A 17,654-nucleotide genomic window follows, 5' to 3' on the forward strand; every position below is an offset into this window, starting at 1 on the left:
TATACAGTTAATGGTATGGCCCGGGGGAGTGTTGCTGAACAAAGACAGCGAGGGATGCAGGTTCGTAGCCCCTCTAAAAGTGGAGTATCAAGTAGACAGGTGAAGAAGGTATTTGACATGCTTGCCTTCATTGGTCATTGCGTAGGAGTTGGGATGTCATGTTGTTGCTGTATAGGTCATTGAGGCTGTTTTTGAAATACTGCATTCAATTCTGGTCTCCCTGCTGTATGAAAGATGTTGTGAAACCTGACATGGTTCAGAAAAGATTTACAAGGATGTTGTCGGGATTGGAGGACTTGAGCAATGGGGAGAGGCCAAATAGGGTGAGGCTTTTTTGTCTTTTAAAGTCAGAGACTGAGGGGCGACCTCAGAGGCTTAGAAAATCATGAGGGGCATGGATAGGGTGAGTAGGCAAAGTCTTTTTCCCAGGTCCAAAACTAGAGGGCATAAGTTTTAAAGTGAGAGTAGAAAGATTTTAGAGACCTAAAGGACAACCTCTTCATGCAGAAAGTGGTACGTTTCTGGAATGAGCTGCCAGAGGAAGTAGTGGAGATGGTACAATTATGCCATTTAAAAGGCACCTGGCTGGGTACATGAATAGGAAGGGTTTAGAAGGTTATAAGCCAAATTCCAAGAAATGGGACTAGATAAGTTTTGAATATCTGGTTGGCATGGATGATTTGGACTGAGATAATAAAATGTGAGGCTGGATGAACACAGCAGGCCCAGTAGCATCTCAGGAGCACAAAAGCTGACGTTTCGGGCCTAGACCCTTCTTCAGAGAGGGGGATGGGGTGAGGGTTCTGGAATAAATAGGGAGAGAGGGGGAGGCGGACCGAAGATGGAGAGAAAAGAAGATAGGTGGAGAGGAGAGTATAGGTGGGGAGGTAGAGAGGGGAAAGGTCAGTCCAGGGAAGACAGACAGGTCAAGGAGATGGGATGAGGTTAGTAGGTAGGAGATGGAGGTGCGGCTAGGGGTGGGAGGAAGGGATGGGTGAGAGGAAGAACAGGTTTGGGAGGCAGAGACAGGCTGGACTGGTTTTGGGATGCAGTGGGGGGAGGGGACGAACTGGGCTGGTTTTGGGATGCGGTGGGGGAAGGGGAGATTTTGAAGCTGGTGAAGTCCACATTGATACCATTGGGCTGCAGGGTTCCCAATCGGAATATAAGTTGCTGTCCCTGCAACCTTCGGGTGGCATCATTGTGGCACTGCAGGATCTGTTTCCATTCTGTATAACTCTGACTCTATGATAAATTTTGTTAACACCATACCTCTGAAAGTTTGTGCCAATAATATGATTTTCCCTCAGGATATATGTGAATGATCTAAATGGTTACTTTTCCTCTGTTGGCACTTGCCGTTTTACTGGCAGTTTGACACATTGATTTTCTTTGCCAAGAAATGCAGCAGAAGGAATTAAAGATGGGTAATGTTGCACTTTCTCTGCCTGGGCTTTCACTGCCAACTGTTTGGCTCTTTTGGTACTTGGTACATTTCTAATACTGATTCTGTATTGCAAACTTGGAATAGTCACCAAAATGTTGTGAACAGTTGTTGTTTCTGTCACTTTTTTTTATATAACTGACTGTCCTTTTATCTTTGTTAGGTGAATGGTAATACACTTTCACAGTAAATTGTAAGTGCTACAAATGGAGTCGCGACTCCTGGGCTCCTTGGATAGTAAACAGAGAGCTTTATCTCCATGTGATAGTTTGGAGAAAGGCAAGAGAATGAGGGCTGCACTGTTTGGACTTGAAAAGAAGTTAAATGATTCTTTTGACCTCAGCAAAACATTTCCACGCTTAGCAAAGCCTGCACTGAGGAAGGTACCTCCAGGCACCTACTGGAACTTGGAATCTTTCACAGGTAACATTTTCCAATTGCTTAGTGTGTGCTGGAAGACTTTTTTGCGAGGAACATTTAAACTTAATTGCAATTTGCAACAATTCAGAAGAATTGAAATGCAGATTAATCCTTTCATAATTATACACCTTTGCGGAATTCTGTATTACTGGACAGTGTTGTTTGCCTTCAAATTTAGATTATTATATTACAATGAAGCTTCACACTACGTGGTACTCTTTTGGTAGTACATTTAGGTTTTAGTTCATTTTTTTAACTACTTAATGTAAAATCTTTTGAAGTCACATGGTGACCACATTTAACATGACCTTACTGATTATTCATTACCTACTTCCAACAGGTGAATCTCTGAACTCCTATAGTTACTCTTCTGTGGCCTCCCGAAATCTTCTCATGACTGATCTCAGTGGTTCCATTTCTTGCCCTGGGTCAGCTTCTAATATATCAAGCAACTTTTGGAATCTTCTAGGGAGTGATGGCAATTCTACCTTCCCTGCTGCAGTACGCAACCCAAACAAAGCCATCCTTACGATTGATGGACTGACTACAGAGGTAGAACATGAATCTTGATCTTTCAGCCTTTATGGGACATGTTTGGCATATAGTTATTACGCATAGCTTGTTTGAAACCAGTTTCTCCAAAGATAAGAAAATGTGGTTTGGGCTAGGGAATGGAAGAGGTAGAGGCACAGTATGTTTGAAGCAGCTTAAATGTGCATAATCCTGAGAAGACTTTGTTTTTGTGGAGGTGTCAGCACAGAAAGGGACCTAATGTTTACATCGTCAAGTTGCGCTTTTCTGAGGCAGCATGATCTTGTTCATAGCCCAAATTGCTACTCTTTCATTGTTTTATATTTCCAAATTATTTGTGCTAATTGTCTAAAACTGAAAGTAGAGTGAGTACAATCTCTATTGGGCTAAATCCTGCATGTGCAGCCAGGTATATTGCGGACGTTCTAATTGAAATTCAAGTTCAAATTCAAATCTTGTGGTCGTGTACTTGACAACCCCTATTGTTGCACAGACTGAGCTGGGAATACTTGCTCCAGTGTGCCATGTCCAGGCAAATGGTACTTCTCTGATATACTATTTACGATACACTTTCTAGTTGAGTGATATTCAGGTTACCATTAACCAAAAACTCAACTGGACTCACCATGTAAATACAGTGACTGCAAGACCAAGTTATAGGCTAGGAATACTGTGACAAGGACCTCACACCCTGACTCCCAAAGCTTGTACACCATCAATGAGGCACAAGTCCAGGAGTGTGTTGGAATACTGCCAATTTGCTTGGATGAGTGCACCTTCAACAACAACAAACTTGACACCATTCAAAACGAAGCAACTTGCTTGATTGGCATCAAATCCACAAGCAACTACTCCCTCCACCGCCATTGCCTAAGTAGCAGCAGCATTCACTATCCATAAGATGCGTTGCAGAAATTCAACAAAGATCCTTGGATGGCACCTTCCAAACCCATGACTAGTTTCATCTGCTAGGAAAAGGGCAACAGATGCATGGGAACACCTCCCCCTACAAATTCTCCTCCAAACCACTCCCTATACTGACTTTAAAATATATTATCATACCTTCAGTGTTGCTGGGTCAAAATCCTGGAATTCCTTCCCTAAGGATGTACACCAAATGAACTACAGAGTTCAAGAAGGCAGCTCTCGATCACCTTTTCAAGTTCACTCGGGACTGGAAATAAATACTGGCCAGTCAGTGACGCGCACATACCACAAGTGAATTTTAAAACAAAAAAGTCCTTCATCACCACCCAACTTTTAAGCCAGGAAGCATTGAACACTTTGTAGAGAATTTCTTTCCTTTCCCTTCTGTTCCTCACCTGTTTTAATTGATCTGTTAGAATAGTTACCAGCAGATAAGAGCAAATAATCCAATTATCTCGACTTTTCGCTCTGTTTCCTGTGATGGTATGAAGCCTTAGTGATTTTCTATCAGACACATTTTATCATTCTGACATCTTTTTGCTGTTTCTCTGTTTTGTCAGATATTAGTGGCCAATGACATGGCCTGTAAGCTGCTTTCTTATAGTAGCAAAGAGCTAATTGGTCAGAAGTTGTCATTGTTCGTGTCAAAGTCCAGTCATTTGCTGGAACAGGTGATGAGTGAAGAACATCCAGAACCTGATGGACAAGTTGTGACTATCTCTGGAAAAGTGGTATGTGATCAAATCAACACTGAATGTCTCCCCATGTTTCTATTATGGTGTTCTTGAAGAATTATTTGTGTTGAAGGAGCTTTGTTGACTACAGTTGGTGAGAACTAAACTTTGCTAAGAAAGAAAGGGTTATTTGGAGGGCGCCTTGCAACAGAGACTGGAATCAAAAGCCCTACAGGATGCACTGTGGGAGCAGAAGAACAAACATGAGTGTTAAGAGTAGGAGTAGGACATTTGGCCTTGCTCCTGCTCTACCGTTTATGGTTAATCTGATCATCATTATGGTTCATCTGAATCCACTTTCTTGTGTGTACTCGTTCTTAGGGAAGAGAATCCACTGAGAGGAAAAAAAAATCCTCACCTCCATTTTAAATGGCAAACTCCATAATTGTAAACTGTCTCCACAAAGGGAAATATCCTTTCAAGTCCCCTCGGGATCTGTAGTTCATTGAGATTACCTCTTTCTCCTGAATTCCAATGCATACCTCTCTTCACTTCTTCTGAAACATTTATGTCCCTTTTTTAATAAGGATACAAAAACTATATGCAGCGTTTTGGGTGCAGTCTCCTTAAAGCCTTTGCAACGTAATAAAATATGCGTGATTGTGTGTTGCATTTCTCTGGCTGCACCACGTTTTTAGGTACACTGATCCCCCTCTACTTGCATATGAACATATGAATCGGGAGCAGGAGTAGGCCATTCAGCCCCTCAAGCCAGCTGTGTCCTTCAAGATCATGACTGATCTGATTGTAATCTCAAGTCCCTATGCCTGCCTCTCTCTCTGCTTCTTTCACCCCTTTGCTTCACAAAAATCTGCCAACTTTGGCCTTAAAAATATTCAAATACTCAGCTTCCACCTCCTTTTCCAGAAGAGATTTCCAAACGCTCAAGACCCTCAGCATTTCACCATTTCTCTGTTCTGAATGACTGACTGACCCTGGAGTTTAAAACATTGACCCTCTCTACATCTACCCTGTCAACACCCTTCAGGAAATTTGCATGTTTCAATGATGACCCCTCTCTTTTTTTAAAGTCCACCAGATACTGTCTGTTGGTATAAAGGCCTGTCCAGCCTTTCCTCATAAGCCAACCTTTTGGGATCATCCACCCACCCACCCAACTTTCTGGGGAATTCTAGTCGCGTAAGTATTATCTGATCTCCCTCCAATAATACACTTACAATCTTCCTTCGATAAGGTCACCAGTGCTGTACACAATATTTCAGATGCAGTCTCGTCAGTGCCTGAACGCCTGAAGCAATACCTCCATGTTTTTGTTTTCAATTCACCTTGCAATAAACATTAACATTATTTTGACTTTCCTATTTATTAACTGTACTTGTGCAATGTTTGTGATTCATATTTGATGGGATATAGGATCCCTCTGTATCTGTTCCGCAATCTCTCTCTATTGAAATAGTATTTTTGATTCTTCCTGCCAAAATAGCCAGTTTCACAGTTTTCCACATTATTCTCTCTTCGTGATTTTCCATATCTTTGCCACCCGCTTTGTTCCCTCCTAACGTCTTTTTTCCAAGTACTTTCGTGCCTCTGTTTGTGTAACCGTCAATCTGTACTTCAACCTACAGTCAAATAAAGTTCTGTCATTGTTCTTTATTTATTTAATCTGCTTGCGTATTCTTCCTGCCAAAGTGGACAAGTGCATATTTTCTTACAGTACTGAAGGAGGAGGATTAACATGAAATCAACCTGCATTTGCTCAGGATGGGAAGGGGAAGTAGAGTGGCACTTTGAACTTGTGTTGCACATTATTTTAGCAAGTCATTATCCAGGAGTCAGCTGTTACATCCTGGTGTGTAACATGAAGAGACTCCTTATTGGGAAGAAAGTATTGATATATATATATATTCGCCCCATCATCTCAAAGTTGCATTGTATCTTTTTAATAAACACGTTTCCAGTTTTCTTGCCATGGTTTGTGTTCTTGTTTACAGATTGATATTATTAATAACGGTGGTGTAGAGATCCCTGTGTCAGTCTGGATGAAGCACATGACTGGTGAAGACAAGCGGTGCTGTGTTGTGGTGATGGAACCTGTAGAGCGACTTACTGCCTCTGTCACATTCACAGGCAGTGTGAGTATCTACATGTAGTAGTCATGTGCCTCCAAAATACTGGCCAGTTCAACAACTTCATTTATGTAGCTTTTTTTTGTGGTTAAAAATTTCAAAGGCATTATCAAACAAAGTTTGACACCAAGTTACCGTGTGGAGATATTAGGGTGAGTGATTAAAATCTTGGTCACAGAGGTTAGTTTTAAGAAGTGCTTTGGGGAGGAACTAGAAGTAGACTGAGATTCTTTGGAAAGGAATTTCAAAGTTGTAGTTAAAGGAAAGACAACTGATTTCAGAACATTTTAAACTCCCCTGTAAGATATCATAGTTGAGAATGGAGCTATTTTGGAGGATTGTAGGGGTGGAGAAATTTCAAAATGAAAACTTCCAGACTGTTGTACTTTTATCCGCCCTACCCAATGTATTCCATTTTCTGAATCCTAAAATGCATGCATGTTCTACATAAATTTTAATTACTTCACCTTGACATTATTGTTTCCTTTCTTTTTAGGGAAGAATTGTATCCTGTGATGCATCATTTGCCCATCTCCATGGATATGCATCTATGGATGAAGTAATAGGCTTTGCAATAACTGATCTCATACCTTCAATAAAGATACCCTCATCTTGCACGAAGATACCAAAGGTTTGAGATTGAATGTCGATATTATAAAGTAAGACTGGAAGGATGGAAGGCTCCTTAAACTATGGGGGGGAAGCACTACTTTGAGTAACATATGATTTAAAGGTGTATTTCTGTTCATTGAAGCAATGTTGTGTGCAGCCTGTTCACCTCCTTGCTTTGATACAGACAAGTTGACATTTTTGAATGCAGTTGCTTTGTTAGACACCTTGTGGAGATCCAGTGTATTCCAATGTATCCTAAAAGGAACTTTATTCTATTATCTTTGGCTAATGTTCTTCTGGTCAGTAGTTCTTCTGAAGACGATAGTGGTAGGTCACTCTGGAACTGGATAGTATTGAAAGCTGCGTTAGACATGCGGGATTATGGTTCAAGAGACAGTTTTGTTTGACCATAGCCAAGTGCCTTTTTTATTCGTTCAGTATTCCAAGCAGAATAGATATGTCTATAGCTACAAGCTAATTTAAATGCAGCATTCATCAGTTCTGGGAAAGGGTCATCAGACCTGAAACATTAACTGTTTTCTCCTTCACAGATGCTGCCAGACCTGCTGAGCATTTTCAGCAACTTTGATTTTGCTCCTGATTTACGGCATCCGCAGTTCTTTCAGTTTTTAAATGCAATATTGTTAGTGTGTATGTTTAATACCAAGTATATCTGGCTTTGATCAAGCTGTGGTTTAGGTGATAGTTTGTATATGCCAACACTTTGAAGTTAAAATAGTAAATTCTCAGCACTGCATTCCAATTTCAGTTTAATTATTTACATGGATGTCTTGAAGGCTTTTCAACAAGGTGCACACAAGAGACTTCCACAAATATGAGAACGCATGAAATTAAAACTAACCTGTTGGGTTGAAATAAAGAATTGTTTAGAAGGTAGCAGGTGGAGAATTAAGGATGCTAAGTATATGTCCAGATTGTTCATATGTGTTTAGTGGATGAAGTTTCTGGCAATGGCTTTGGGTCAAACAATAAATTAGTGTAGATTGGAACAGAAGGCCGCAAAGGAACGCTGAGAAGCCAACTGAGTGGGCAAGAGATGGGGTTTAAGGTACAGACCGACTTGGACCTGAATGGCTTCTCCTGTCTGACCATCCCTCCTGGATTTGTCCAATTTACATAAAACATCAATCAAATGAAGACTAATTACAGTTGTAGGACCTACAATTCACTGGTGTTTCCCATGCCCTGATGCTGTCAAAGTTGAGGAAAAGATACAGATTCAAACTACAAAAACTGCGGAGAAAGAAAAATGGGAGAGAAATAAAGAAACAAAATGACAGACCACTGGCAAGATGGATAAAAGAAAAGAAGCTGTTCTAATTATTCCAGAATGGTAATTGTTCTGTTGTATCTTTTCACTCCATCATATGGTCTGTCTTTTTCCTATTTTCAATGTGGAAAAGAATCTATCCAGGCCAATGCTCTCATTTAGGGAGGCAATCTTCAAACAAAGCGGGGTGAGAAATGCTTTCCAGGAAACAACTGAGGCCAAATGCTAAATATAGTAATTTTATTGAGCTCGTAAATAAAGAGTGTTTAACCAAATCCCAAAAGATGTTTGTATTTGGTTGATTTGCTTGATCTTGTCATTGGACACTGGATTTAGACAAAAATCTTCTACATCAAATCAAGTAAACAAGGGCAGTTTTTTTTATATGCATGAGAAACATTTGTGCATCTTAGGTGACAAAGTCAGTACTGATCAATACGTATTAGCATTTGCATAGAACTTCAACATTTTTTCATAGCTGTGAAAAATCAGGTTGCCTAAAGTTACAATATAAGGGATTAAATAGTGGAGTAGTGCGATGGTTTAATAATGGTTGAAGAAGGTGATAGGGGTGTTTCTGAAGTCTTTATTAGACATTTGTTCCCTTTTTATAGTTTTACCTCTTCTTTCAGAATTTGAAAATTCAGCGTGCGGCTGGCAGAGCAAAAGATGGCACTACCTTTCCTCTCAGCATTAAACTCAGTGATAAATGCCTACAGGGTCCAAGCAGTGAAGACCATCATCCTCCTCTTGCACCAGATGTCAATTATCCAGGTATAGTATATAGCTCTTGTGTACATACCATGTTTTGTAGTTTTTATGTGCCTCGGGGAAAAATAGAAATAAGGGAACAGTTCATGCTAAACAAAATCTTTGATATGACTTGATATAATTTGTTGTTCTGTAGAAGTGGATTTTACTTTCGAGATGAAAAAAATCCTGGTATTACCTTTTGTGAAGTTGCTAAGATATAACATGCACCAAAAACATACACTGCTGTTACCAGAAAGCTGAAACTGAAGCAAATGCTGACACTCAGCTGACCATGATAACTGTGTAACAAACAATGCGATCAACTTTTCAGTTGGAAGTCTTTCCTCAGAGGTCAAGAACTGGGAGGCATGTTTGTAATGACTGTTGTTAATCGTGACCAGCTTAGTCGCAAGACATAGGAGCAAAAATTGGCCATTCAGTTCATTTGAGTATGTTCCTTCACTTGATGAGGTCATTCTGATCTGTAAATCCACAACTCTACCTTCTTGCTTTTCCCCATGACCCTTGATTCCTTCACTAATTTAAAAAAAAAACATACTAAACAAAATGTGAGGCTGCATGAACACAGCAGGCCAAGCAGCATCTCAGGAGCACAAAAGCTGACGTTTCGGGCCTAGACCCTTCATCAGAGAGGGGGATGGGGGGAGGGAACTGGAATAAATAGGGAGAGAGGGGGAGGCGGACCGAAGATGGAGAGTAAAGAAGATAGGTGGAGAGAGTGTAGGTGGGGAGGTAGGGAGGGGATAGGTCAGTCCAGGGAAGACGGACAAGTCAAGGAGGTGGGATGAGGTTAGTAGGTAGCGGGGGGTGCGGCTTGGGGTGGGAGGAAGGGATGAGTGAGAGGAAGAACCGGTTAGGGAGGCAGAGACAGGTTGGACTGGTTTTGGGATGCAGTGGGTGGGGGGGGAAGAGCTGGGCTGGTTGTGTGGTGCAGTGGGGGGAGGGGATGAACTGGGCTAGTTTAGGGATGCAGTAGGGGAAGGGGAGATTTTGAAACTGGTGAAGTCCACATTGATACCATATGGCTGCAGGGTTCCCAGGCGGAATATGAGTTGCTGTTCCTGCAACCTTTGGGTGGCATCATTGTGGCAGTGCAGGAGGCCCATGATGGACATCCCATCAAGAGAATGGGAGGGGGAGTGGAAATGGTTTGCGACTGGGAGGTGCAGTTGTTTGTTGCGAACTGAGCGGAGGTGTTCTGCAAAGCGGTCCCCAAGCCTCCGCTTGGTTTCCCCAATGTAGAGGAAGCCGCACCGGGTACAGTGGATGCAGTATACCACATTGGCAGATGTGCAGGTGAACCTCTGCTTGATGTGGAATGTCATCTTGGGGCCTGGGATGGGGGTGAGGGAGGAGGTGTGGGGACAAGTGTAGCATTTCCTGCGGTTGCAGGGGAAGGTGCCGGGTGTGGTGGGGATGGAGGGCAGTGTGGAGCGAACAAGGGAGTCACGGAGAGAGTGGTCTCTCCGGAAAGCAGACAGGGGAGGGGATGGAAAAATGTCTTGGGTGGTGGGGTCGGATTGTAAATGGCGGAAGTGTCGGAGGATAATGCGTTGTATCCGGAGGTTGGTAGGGTGGCGTGTGAGAACGAGGGGTATCCTCTTGGGGCGGTTGTGGCGGGGGCGGGGTGTGAGGGATGTGTCGCGGGAAATGCGGGAGAGGCGGTCAAGGGCGTTCTCGATCACCGTGGGGGGAAAGTTGCGGTCCTTAAAGAACTTGGACATCTGGGATGTGCGGGAGTGGAATGTCTTATCGTGGGAGCAGATGCGGCGGAGGCGGAGGAATTGGGAATAGGGGATGGAATTTTTGCAGGAGGGTGGGTGGGAGGAGGTGTATTCTAGGTAGCTGTGGGAGTCGGTGGGCTTGAAATGGACATCAGTTACAAGCTGGTTGCCTGAGATGGAGACTGAGAGGTCCAGGAAGGTGAGGGATGTGCTGGAGATGGCCCAGGTGAACTGAAGGTTGGGGTGGAAGATGTTGGTGAAGTGGATGAACTGTTCGAGCTCCTCTGGGGAGCAAGAGGCGGCGCCGATACAGTCATCAATGTACCGGAGGAAGAGGTGGGGTTTGGGGCCTGTGTAGGTGCGGAAGAGGGACTGTTCCACTAAACAACCCAGCTTTGACAGGCCATTGCAATAAAGAATTCTACAGAATCACTTCCCACTGAGAGAAGTGCCCCTCATCTCAGTCCTGACTGGGCAACACCTTACACTGTGTTCGTCTCCACTGGTCCTAGATTCTCGTACAAGAAGGAACAACTTCACTTTATCTACCATGTTAAGCCCCGTAAAAATCTTCCATGTTTCAATAACTTCACTTGTTATTCTGGTAAAATTTAATTTGGCCTGGTGCCAGTCTACTCAAACCCTCATAAGAAAATCCTTCCATCCCTGGTATCAGCCTAATGAAGCTTCTTTAGACTGTCTCAAATGCCAGTATATCTTTAGTTAAGGGTACCAAAGATGTTCACAATATTCCTGGAGTGGTCTAACAACTATCTTGCATCTTTTTGTCAAGACTTCCCTGTTTTTATATTCTATGCCCTTTCAAATAAAAGCTAACATTGCATTTGTTTTCCTTTTTTACTTGCTGAACTTGAATTATTGAGATTTGTGCAGGAGGACTCAAATCTCTTTGTGCTGCAATTTTCTGCAGTCTTTCTTCCTTTGGGTAATATCAATTTCCTTGCTTCTTGCCAAAGTGCATAACCTAATTTACTGATATACCATCTGCCAAGTTTTTGCCTAATCACTTAACATTTTTGTAGAATTCATTGAATCCTTGAAGTGCAGATCCAGGCCATTTGCTCCCTGACCTTCTGAACAGCATCCCACCCTGATCTCAAATGCTTGCAATTCTGCATTTACCATAACTAATGCACTTAGCCCACATATCCCTGGAGACTATGGGCAATTAATCATAAAATCCCTACAGTATGGACACAGGCCATTTGGCCCAACAAGTCTACACTGCCCCTCCATAGACCTTCCCACCCAGACCCATTTCCCCTAATTTCCCATGTCTAACCCACCTAACCTAAACATCCCTGGGCACTATGGGCAATTCAGCATGGCCAATCCACCTAACCTGCACATCTTTGGGAGGAAACCGGAGCACCTGGAGGAAATCGACACGGATGTTGGGAGAATTGGACAGTCCCCCAAGGCTGGAATTGAACCTGGTGCAGTTAGGCAGCAGTGTTAATTATGATGCTGCCCCAAATGCCTTTATGCCTGTGTAGTTTCTGTTGTTCTCACCACTGACTTCCCATCTACTTTTGTTTCATCTGGAGACTTGCCAGTAGTACATTCACTTAATACTTCCAGATCACTAATGAATATTGTAAATAATTGTGGGCCCTGCACTGATCCCTGTGGCACTCCAATAGTCTGAGAATAGTCCTGAGAAAGTCCCTCTTGCCCAACTCTGTCTTCTATAAATTAACCAGTCCTCTATCCATGCTAATAAATTACTCCAAAACCATGCGTTCTTGTGGACCCAACTTATCAAACCCTTTTCGGAAGTCCAAATATTTTAGATCTGATTGTTCCCTTTCATCTACACTGCTTGTTAGCTGCTGAAAAAACTGTAATAGATATGTCAGGTGTGATTTCCCTTTGTGAAACAATGCTGAATCTGCTTGATCACATTTTTCTAAAGGTTCTGCTATTTCCCAATGATATGTTAAGCTTCTTGCCCTATAGATTCCTGTTTTCTTGTCTCCTTCCCTTTTGTGAATGAGGGTTATAAATAATGTCTGCCTGGTGGTTTTATTTTAATAGATGCCCCTGTTCAGTTTATATATGTGTGATGCATTTGAAGTTTTATAAATTGTGGTTCTGAATTTGGTGTAAACATGTTGAAAATTGTTTTAAACACTCTCTTGTTGGTTTTAGTCAAGATATCCATTTCCTGTTGACAAAAACATTGCAAAGGCCGAGTCTCTCCTTTTTTTTCCCCCCAAAAAAAAGGGAGACTGTGCACAGCAATTAAAGTTTGAAAGTACCACTGATTTTCCCCACTATCTTGTTGCTTTCCTGTACTTAGGGCTCAAGTGTCTTTGCTAGCCTCTACCTGTGCCTAATTGCTGCACACAGAACTCAGGCTAACCTCCCATAAGTGTTTTCTGAAATTGAGGAGCACTTCAGACTAGCACTCTGTACTGTGTCTGTTGGGCACAGTTGGTGCAGTGGGTCACAGTCTCATCCTGTCATTGCCACTTGTCTGTCCACAGTTGCAATTGCTTCTCAGAGGCTCGTAACTCTCTATATGTGGCTTCTGTGACCCATTAGTGCTTGTGCCCTGCAATCTGGGAACCACTGGTTTAGTGTGGCCAATGGGAGTAGAGAGAATCAAAATGGAGTTCCTGGTGACACTTAGATTTTTCAGATTCGTTGTTAGATAGTAAGTGGTGCATCTCCCCTTCTTGCTTGTTATTTTCCTCCCATGTGGTTGTGTGATTGTGGGTGACTGAGTATGTTATGGGGTGCTTGGGGTTCTTCATATATGTAAAGTACAAACTGATGTGAAATCAACTCTGTATATTTGCTGATCTTTTGTATTCCTAACCTAAAGTTTATCAGAGCTTTTCTAATATGTCGTCCAATTTTCTATGCAATATGTCAGAATTACGATTAGTCTTTTTTCCTACAGAAGTGTTTTCGAACCATACATTGCAAAGAAAGGCTTTGGGCCATTCATGCATGTAATGGCCCATGAAGTAGCTCTGCCAGTTAGCCCATTGAAGAACTTATCATCTGACTCTTGCTTAAAAACTACGGTTGTCCCACCAATTCTGCATTTTAAATCACCCTAACTTGATTTTTTAAAAAAAATCTTTATCTCCCCTCTGTTCCTTTCAGCAAATACTGTAAAAATGAGTCCTCTGGTTACTTAAAAACTAAGCTTTCCTTATCTCATCCTGCAGTTTTCTATCTGCCTTTTATGATTGAATTTAAAAAAAAAAAGATGTGAGCATGTCTGACTATGCCAACGTTTATTGCCCATCCCTAATAGCCCAGACTACAATTGAGAATCAGTCATGTTGCTGTGGGTCTGTCACATGTTGGCCAGGCCAGGTAAGGAGAGCAGATGGCCTTCCCTAAATCATGGTTAATCCACCTAGCCTACACATGCTGGACATTATGGATAATTTAGTATGACCAATCCTCCGAACCTGCACATCTTTTAGAGGAATTGGAGCACCCGGAGGAAACCCACACACATGGGAAGAATGTGTAAACTCCAAACATAGTTGCCTGAGGCTCGAATCGAACCTGGGTCCTTGGTGTGTCAGAAAGCAGTGCTAGCCACTGTGCTATTGTGCTTCCCCATAAAGTATATTCATTATCCGGATAATTTTTTTTACAACAATCGAAGCATTTATGTGGTTGCCATTGGGCTGACTTATTCAATTCAAATTCTGATTTCGTCTTTCTTTTCTTTATTCTTTATTCTTTTTTCTTTTCTGTTTACCTGCTTTCATTCTGTGCTTTTCTCTTGTTTTTGGCTGGGAGATGATGATATGGTTTGCAGTGAGTTTTGAAAGATACTTGGTTGACAGGTGAAGGGAAAATGCAGCTTCTTTCCCCACAGGCTGCACCAATCCTTGCTAATTTACTATTCTTTCTTCCACATGGTAATTAATTTTCTGCCTTCACTGACTTTGTGTTTTTTCTGACTCCACGTTAGCCTTAACACTATGCACAGTATTGGTCTGACCACTTTCTCCCTGCCGTTTTTGCACAACCCTGTTTGTTTCTGAACCATCCTCCATTCTCTACTACTGCGGTTTAGTACATATATGACTAATTTCTGCTCATATCCTCACCACTATTCGCATGTCTGCCTTAAGTAAATTAAAGCATCACCAGCTACATGTGTGGTTAAAAACCAGCCATTAAATACTAATACAATATCAACTTTTCCACTTCTCAAAACAGCCGTCCTGTGGCTTATGGATGAATGAAGTTGTCAATTTAGGATGGAATTGCTGTCAGCATTTGTGGCCTTGCACTCGGGTGGGGTTTGAAATGTTCCGGATTCAATTCACTTCCTTAGCAGAACCTAGTACTAGAAAGCAGACAGTCAACAATATAGTCATCGCTGAATAAATTTTAAATGATGAATTTTGCCCTGAGACTGAATGCTTTGAAACTGATTTGTTCAATCCTCAAATGCTTTTCAACCTTCTAATGATTTTGTAACAACAGTGCATTTAAAGGTTTGCCTTTTTTTAATCTCCCAGCTGTATCTGAGGAAGATGATGAGAATCAGAAAGTGGCTTTCTCAGGAGTTGTGTGGGTTTTCACTACCATCAGTGGATTGATCACTCTTCTGCCAGATGGAACGATTCACAGTTTGAATAATAACTTTGCACTGATGTTGTTTGGTTATGAGAGCAGAGAATTACTGGGCAAGGTAAGATTGTGAAAATCTGTTTCACTCGCAAGGCATGTATGGGATAGCATCAGCCATTACAACGTAGAAGGCTGACCATGCATCCAGCTGATCGTGCTTGTGCTAGCTTTTAAACTGAAGCAATCTCCTCTGATCCCATTCCCTTTTAACTGACTGTTATAGGGTGTGAACAACTTGGGCTACGTTGAGCTTTTTGGCAGAATTGAGAAATCCAGCAAGGCCTATCTCAATATCGGGAGCACTTCATGCTATCTGCTGGGCTTTGCACAAGTTTCCCGCTAGGCAGTGGCAAGTCGCCAGGAAGGGAATTACTGATCATTAAATGCCTTATTAACAGCATAACTTGTCTCATTAATATTTTACTTCCTATCTTCCCAAACAAGCTGGTTGTTGAGACTTCTCAACATAGATATTAGAGTTGGTACCTGCTGACTTGGGGTATAAATAAGGTGTCTTTTTCCTAGGGTGGGGGAATTTCAAGGCTGGGGCCATATTTTTAAGGTGATCAGAGAAAGATTTTTAAAAAGACACATGGGACAATTTTCTTTTATTTTAAACATTGTGGTTCATGTGTGGAATGAGCTTCCAGAGGAAGTTGTAGATGTGGGTACAGGTACAAGATCCGAAAGACATGTAGATAAGTTCATGGATAAATGTTTAGAAAATATGGCCCGAACACAGGCAGGATTAGTTCGGGATTAGGTTTGGCACAGATTGGTTAGACTGAAGGGTCTGCTTCCAAGCTTTATGACCCTATGATTTAGCTGTGTTTGTTCTGAAGTACTTCCATGTTGGATTGTGAACATCATCATCTCATTCCATGGACACCAGCTGCACACCACTCCACCTGCATGGGTATTGGCATAGGATATGTGCCATCATCTAAGACCCCTCATGGCACACCTTCTATCCACGTACTTGGCACCTCATCACTTCAGCACTGGATTGGCAATTCTTGTTGTAATGCTGCAGCAGGAGCACCACACTCGCGTACATGCACCCAGCTCATGGACTGAACCATAGGATGCATCTCTGGTCTCTTTGCTCACTGTTGTATGTTCATTCACAGCCTATCTGGATGCTCTCAGCTTCCTTGTAATGCATTGTTTCGTATTGTGGTGTATCTCCAACACCATCCATGCACCAAACCACCATCTCCAACACCATCCATGCACCAAACCACCATCTCCAACACCATCCATGCACCAAACCACCATCTCCAACACCATCCATGCACCAAACCACCATCTCCAACACCATCCATGCACCAAACCACCATCTCCAACACCATCCATGCACCAAACCACCATCTCCAACACCATCCATGCACCAAACCACCATCTCCAACACCATCCATGCACCAAACCACCATCTCCAACACCATCCATGCACCAAACCACCATCTCCAACACCATCCATGCACCAAACCACCATCTCCAACACCATCCATGCACCAAACCACCATCTCCAACACCATCCATGCACCAAACCACCATCTCCAACACCATCCATGCACCAAACCACCATCTCCAACACCGCATGGCCCGTTTCTATCTCCTTCCCAAAATCCACAAACCTGCCTGCCCTGGTCGACGCATTGTCTCAGCCTGTTCCTCTCCCACCGAACTCATCTCCACCTGTCTGGACTCCATTTTCTCCCCTTTGGTCCAGGAACTCCCCACCCACGTCCGTAACACCACCCACGCCTTCCACCTCCTCCAGGACTTCCAATTCCCTGGCCCCCAACACCTCATTTTCACCATGGAAGTCCAGTCCCTATACACCTGTATTCCTCATGCAGATGGCCTCAAGGCCCTCCGCTTCTGCCTGTCCTGCAGGCCCGACCAATCCCCCTCCACCGACACCCTCATCCGCCTAGCCGAACGCGTCCTCACCCTCAACAACTTCTCTTTCGATTCCTCCCACTTCCTACAGACAAAGGGGGTGGCCATGGGTACCCGCATGGGCCCAAGCTTTGCCTGCCTCTTTGTAGGTTACGTGGAACAGTCCCTCTTCCGCACCTACACAGGCCCCAAACCCCTCCTCTTCCTCCGTTAAATTGATGACTGTATCGGTGCTGCCTCTTGCTCCCCAGAGGAGCTCGAACAGTTCATCCGCTTCACCAACACCTTCCACCCCAACCTCAAGTTCACCTGGGCCATCGCCAACACATCTCTCACCTTCCTGGACCTCTCAGTCTCCATCTCCAGGTAACCAGCTAGAAACTGATGTCTATTTCAAGCCCACTGACTCCCACAGCTACCTAGAATACACCTCCTGCAAAAATTCCATCCCCTATTCCCAATTCCTCTGCCTCTGCTGCATCTGCTCCCAGGATGAGGCATTCCACTCCCGCACATCCCAGATGTCCACGTTCTTCAAGGACTGCAACTTTCTCCCCGCAGTGGTCGAGA

At 43.0% G+C, this 17,654-nt stretch overlaps 1 protein-coding gene across 3 annotated transcripts in view; it reads left to right on the forward strand.

The window, feature by feature from the left end:
• Nucleotides 1-17,654, forward strand: part of pask (PAS domain containing serine/threonine kinase) — a 63,764-nt gene that overhangs the window by 8,581 nt on the left and 37,529 nt on the right. For all 3 annotated transcript variants that reach the window (XM_048542744.2, XM_048542745.2, XM_048542746.2), the window contains exons 2-8: nt 1,608-1,867; nt 2,205-2,416; nt 3,883-4,053; nt 6,009-6,149; nt 6,640-6,774; nt 8,679-8,820; nt 15,068-15,240. In XM_048542744.2, the coding sequence (XP_048398701.2) occupies nt 1,651-1,867; nt 2,205-2,416; nt 3,883-4,053; nt 6,009-6,149; nt 6,640-6,774; nt 8,679-8,820; nt 15,068-15,240 (1,191 nt within the window). In that variant the 5' untranslated portion in view covers nt 1,608-1,650. The remainder of the gene's footprint in view (nt 1-1,607; nt 1,868-2,204; nt 2,417-3,882; nt 4,054-6,008; nt 6,150-6,639; nt 6,775-8,678; nt 8,821-15,067; nt 15,241-17,654) is intronic.

Source organism: Stegostoma tigrinum, chromosome 14 (genome assembly GCF_030684315.1).
Source record: "Stegostoma tigrinum isolate sSteTig4 chromosome 14, sSteTig4.hap1, whole genome shotgun sequence".
NCBI lineage: Eukaryota > Metazoa > Chordata > Chondrichthyes > Orectolobiformes > Stegostomatidae > Stegostoma > Stegostoma tigrinum.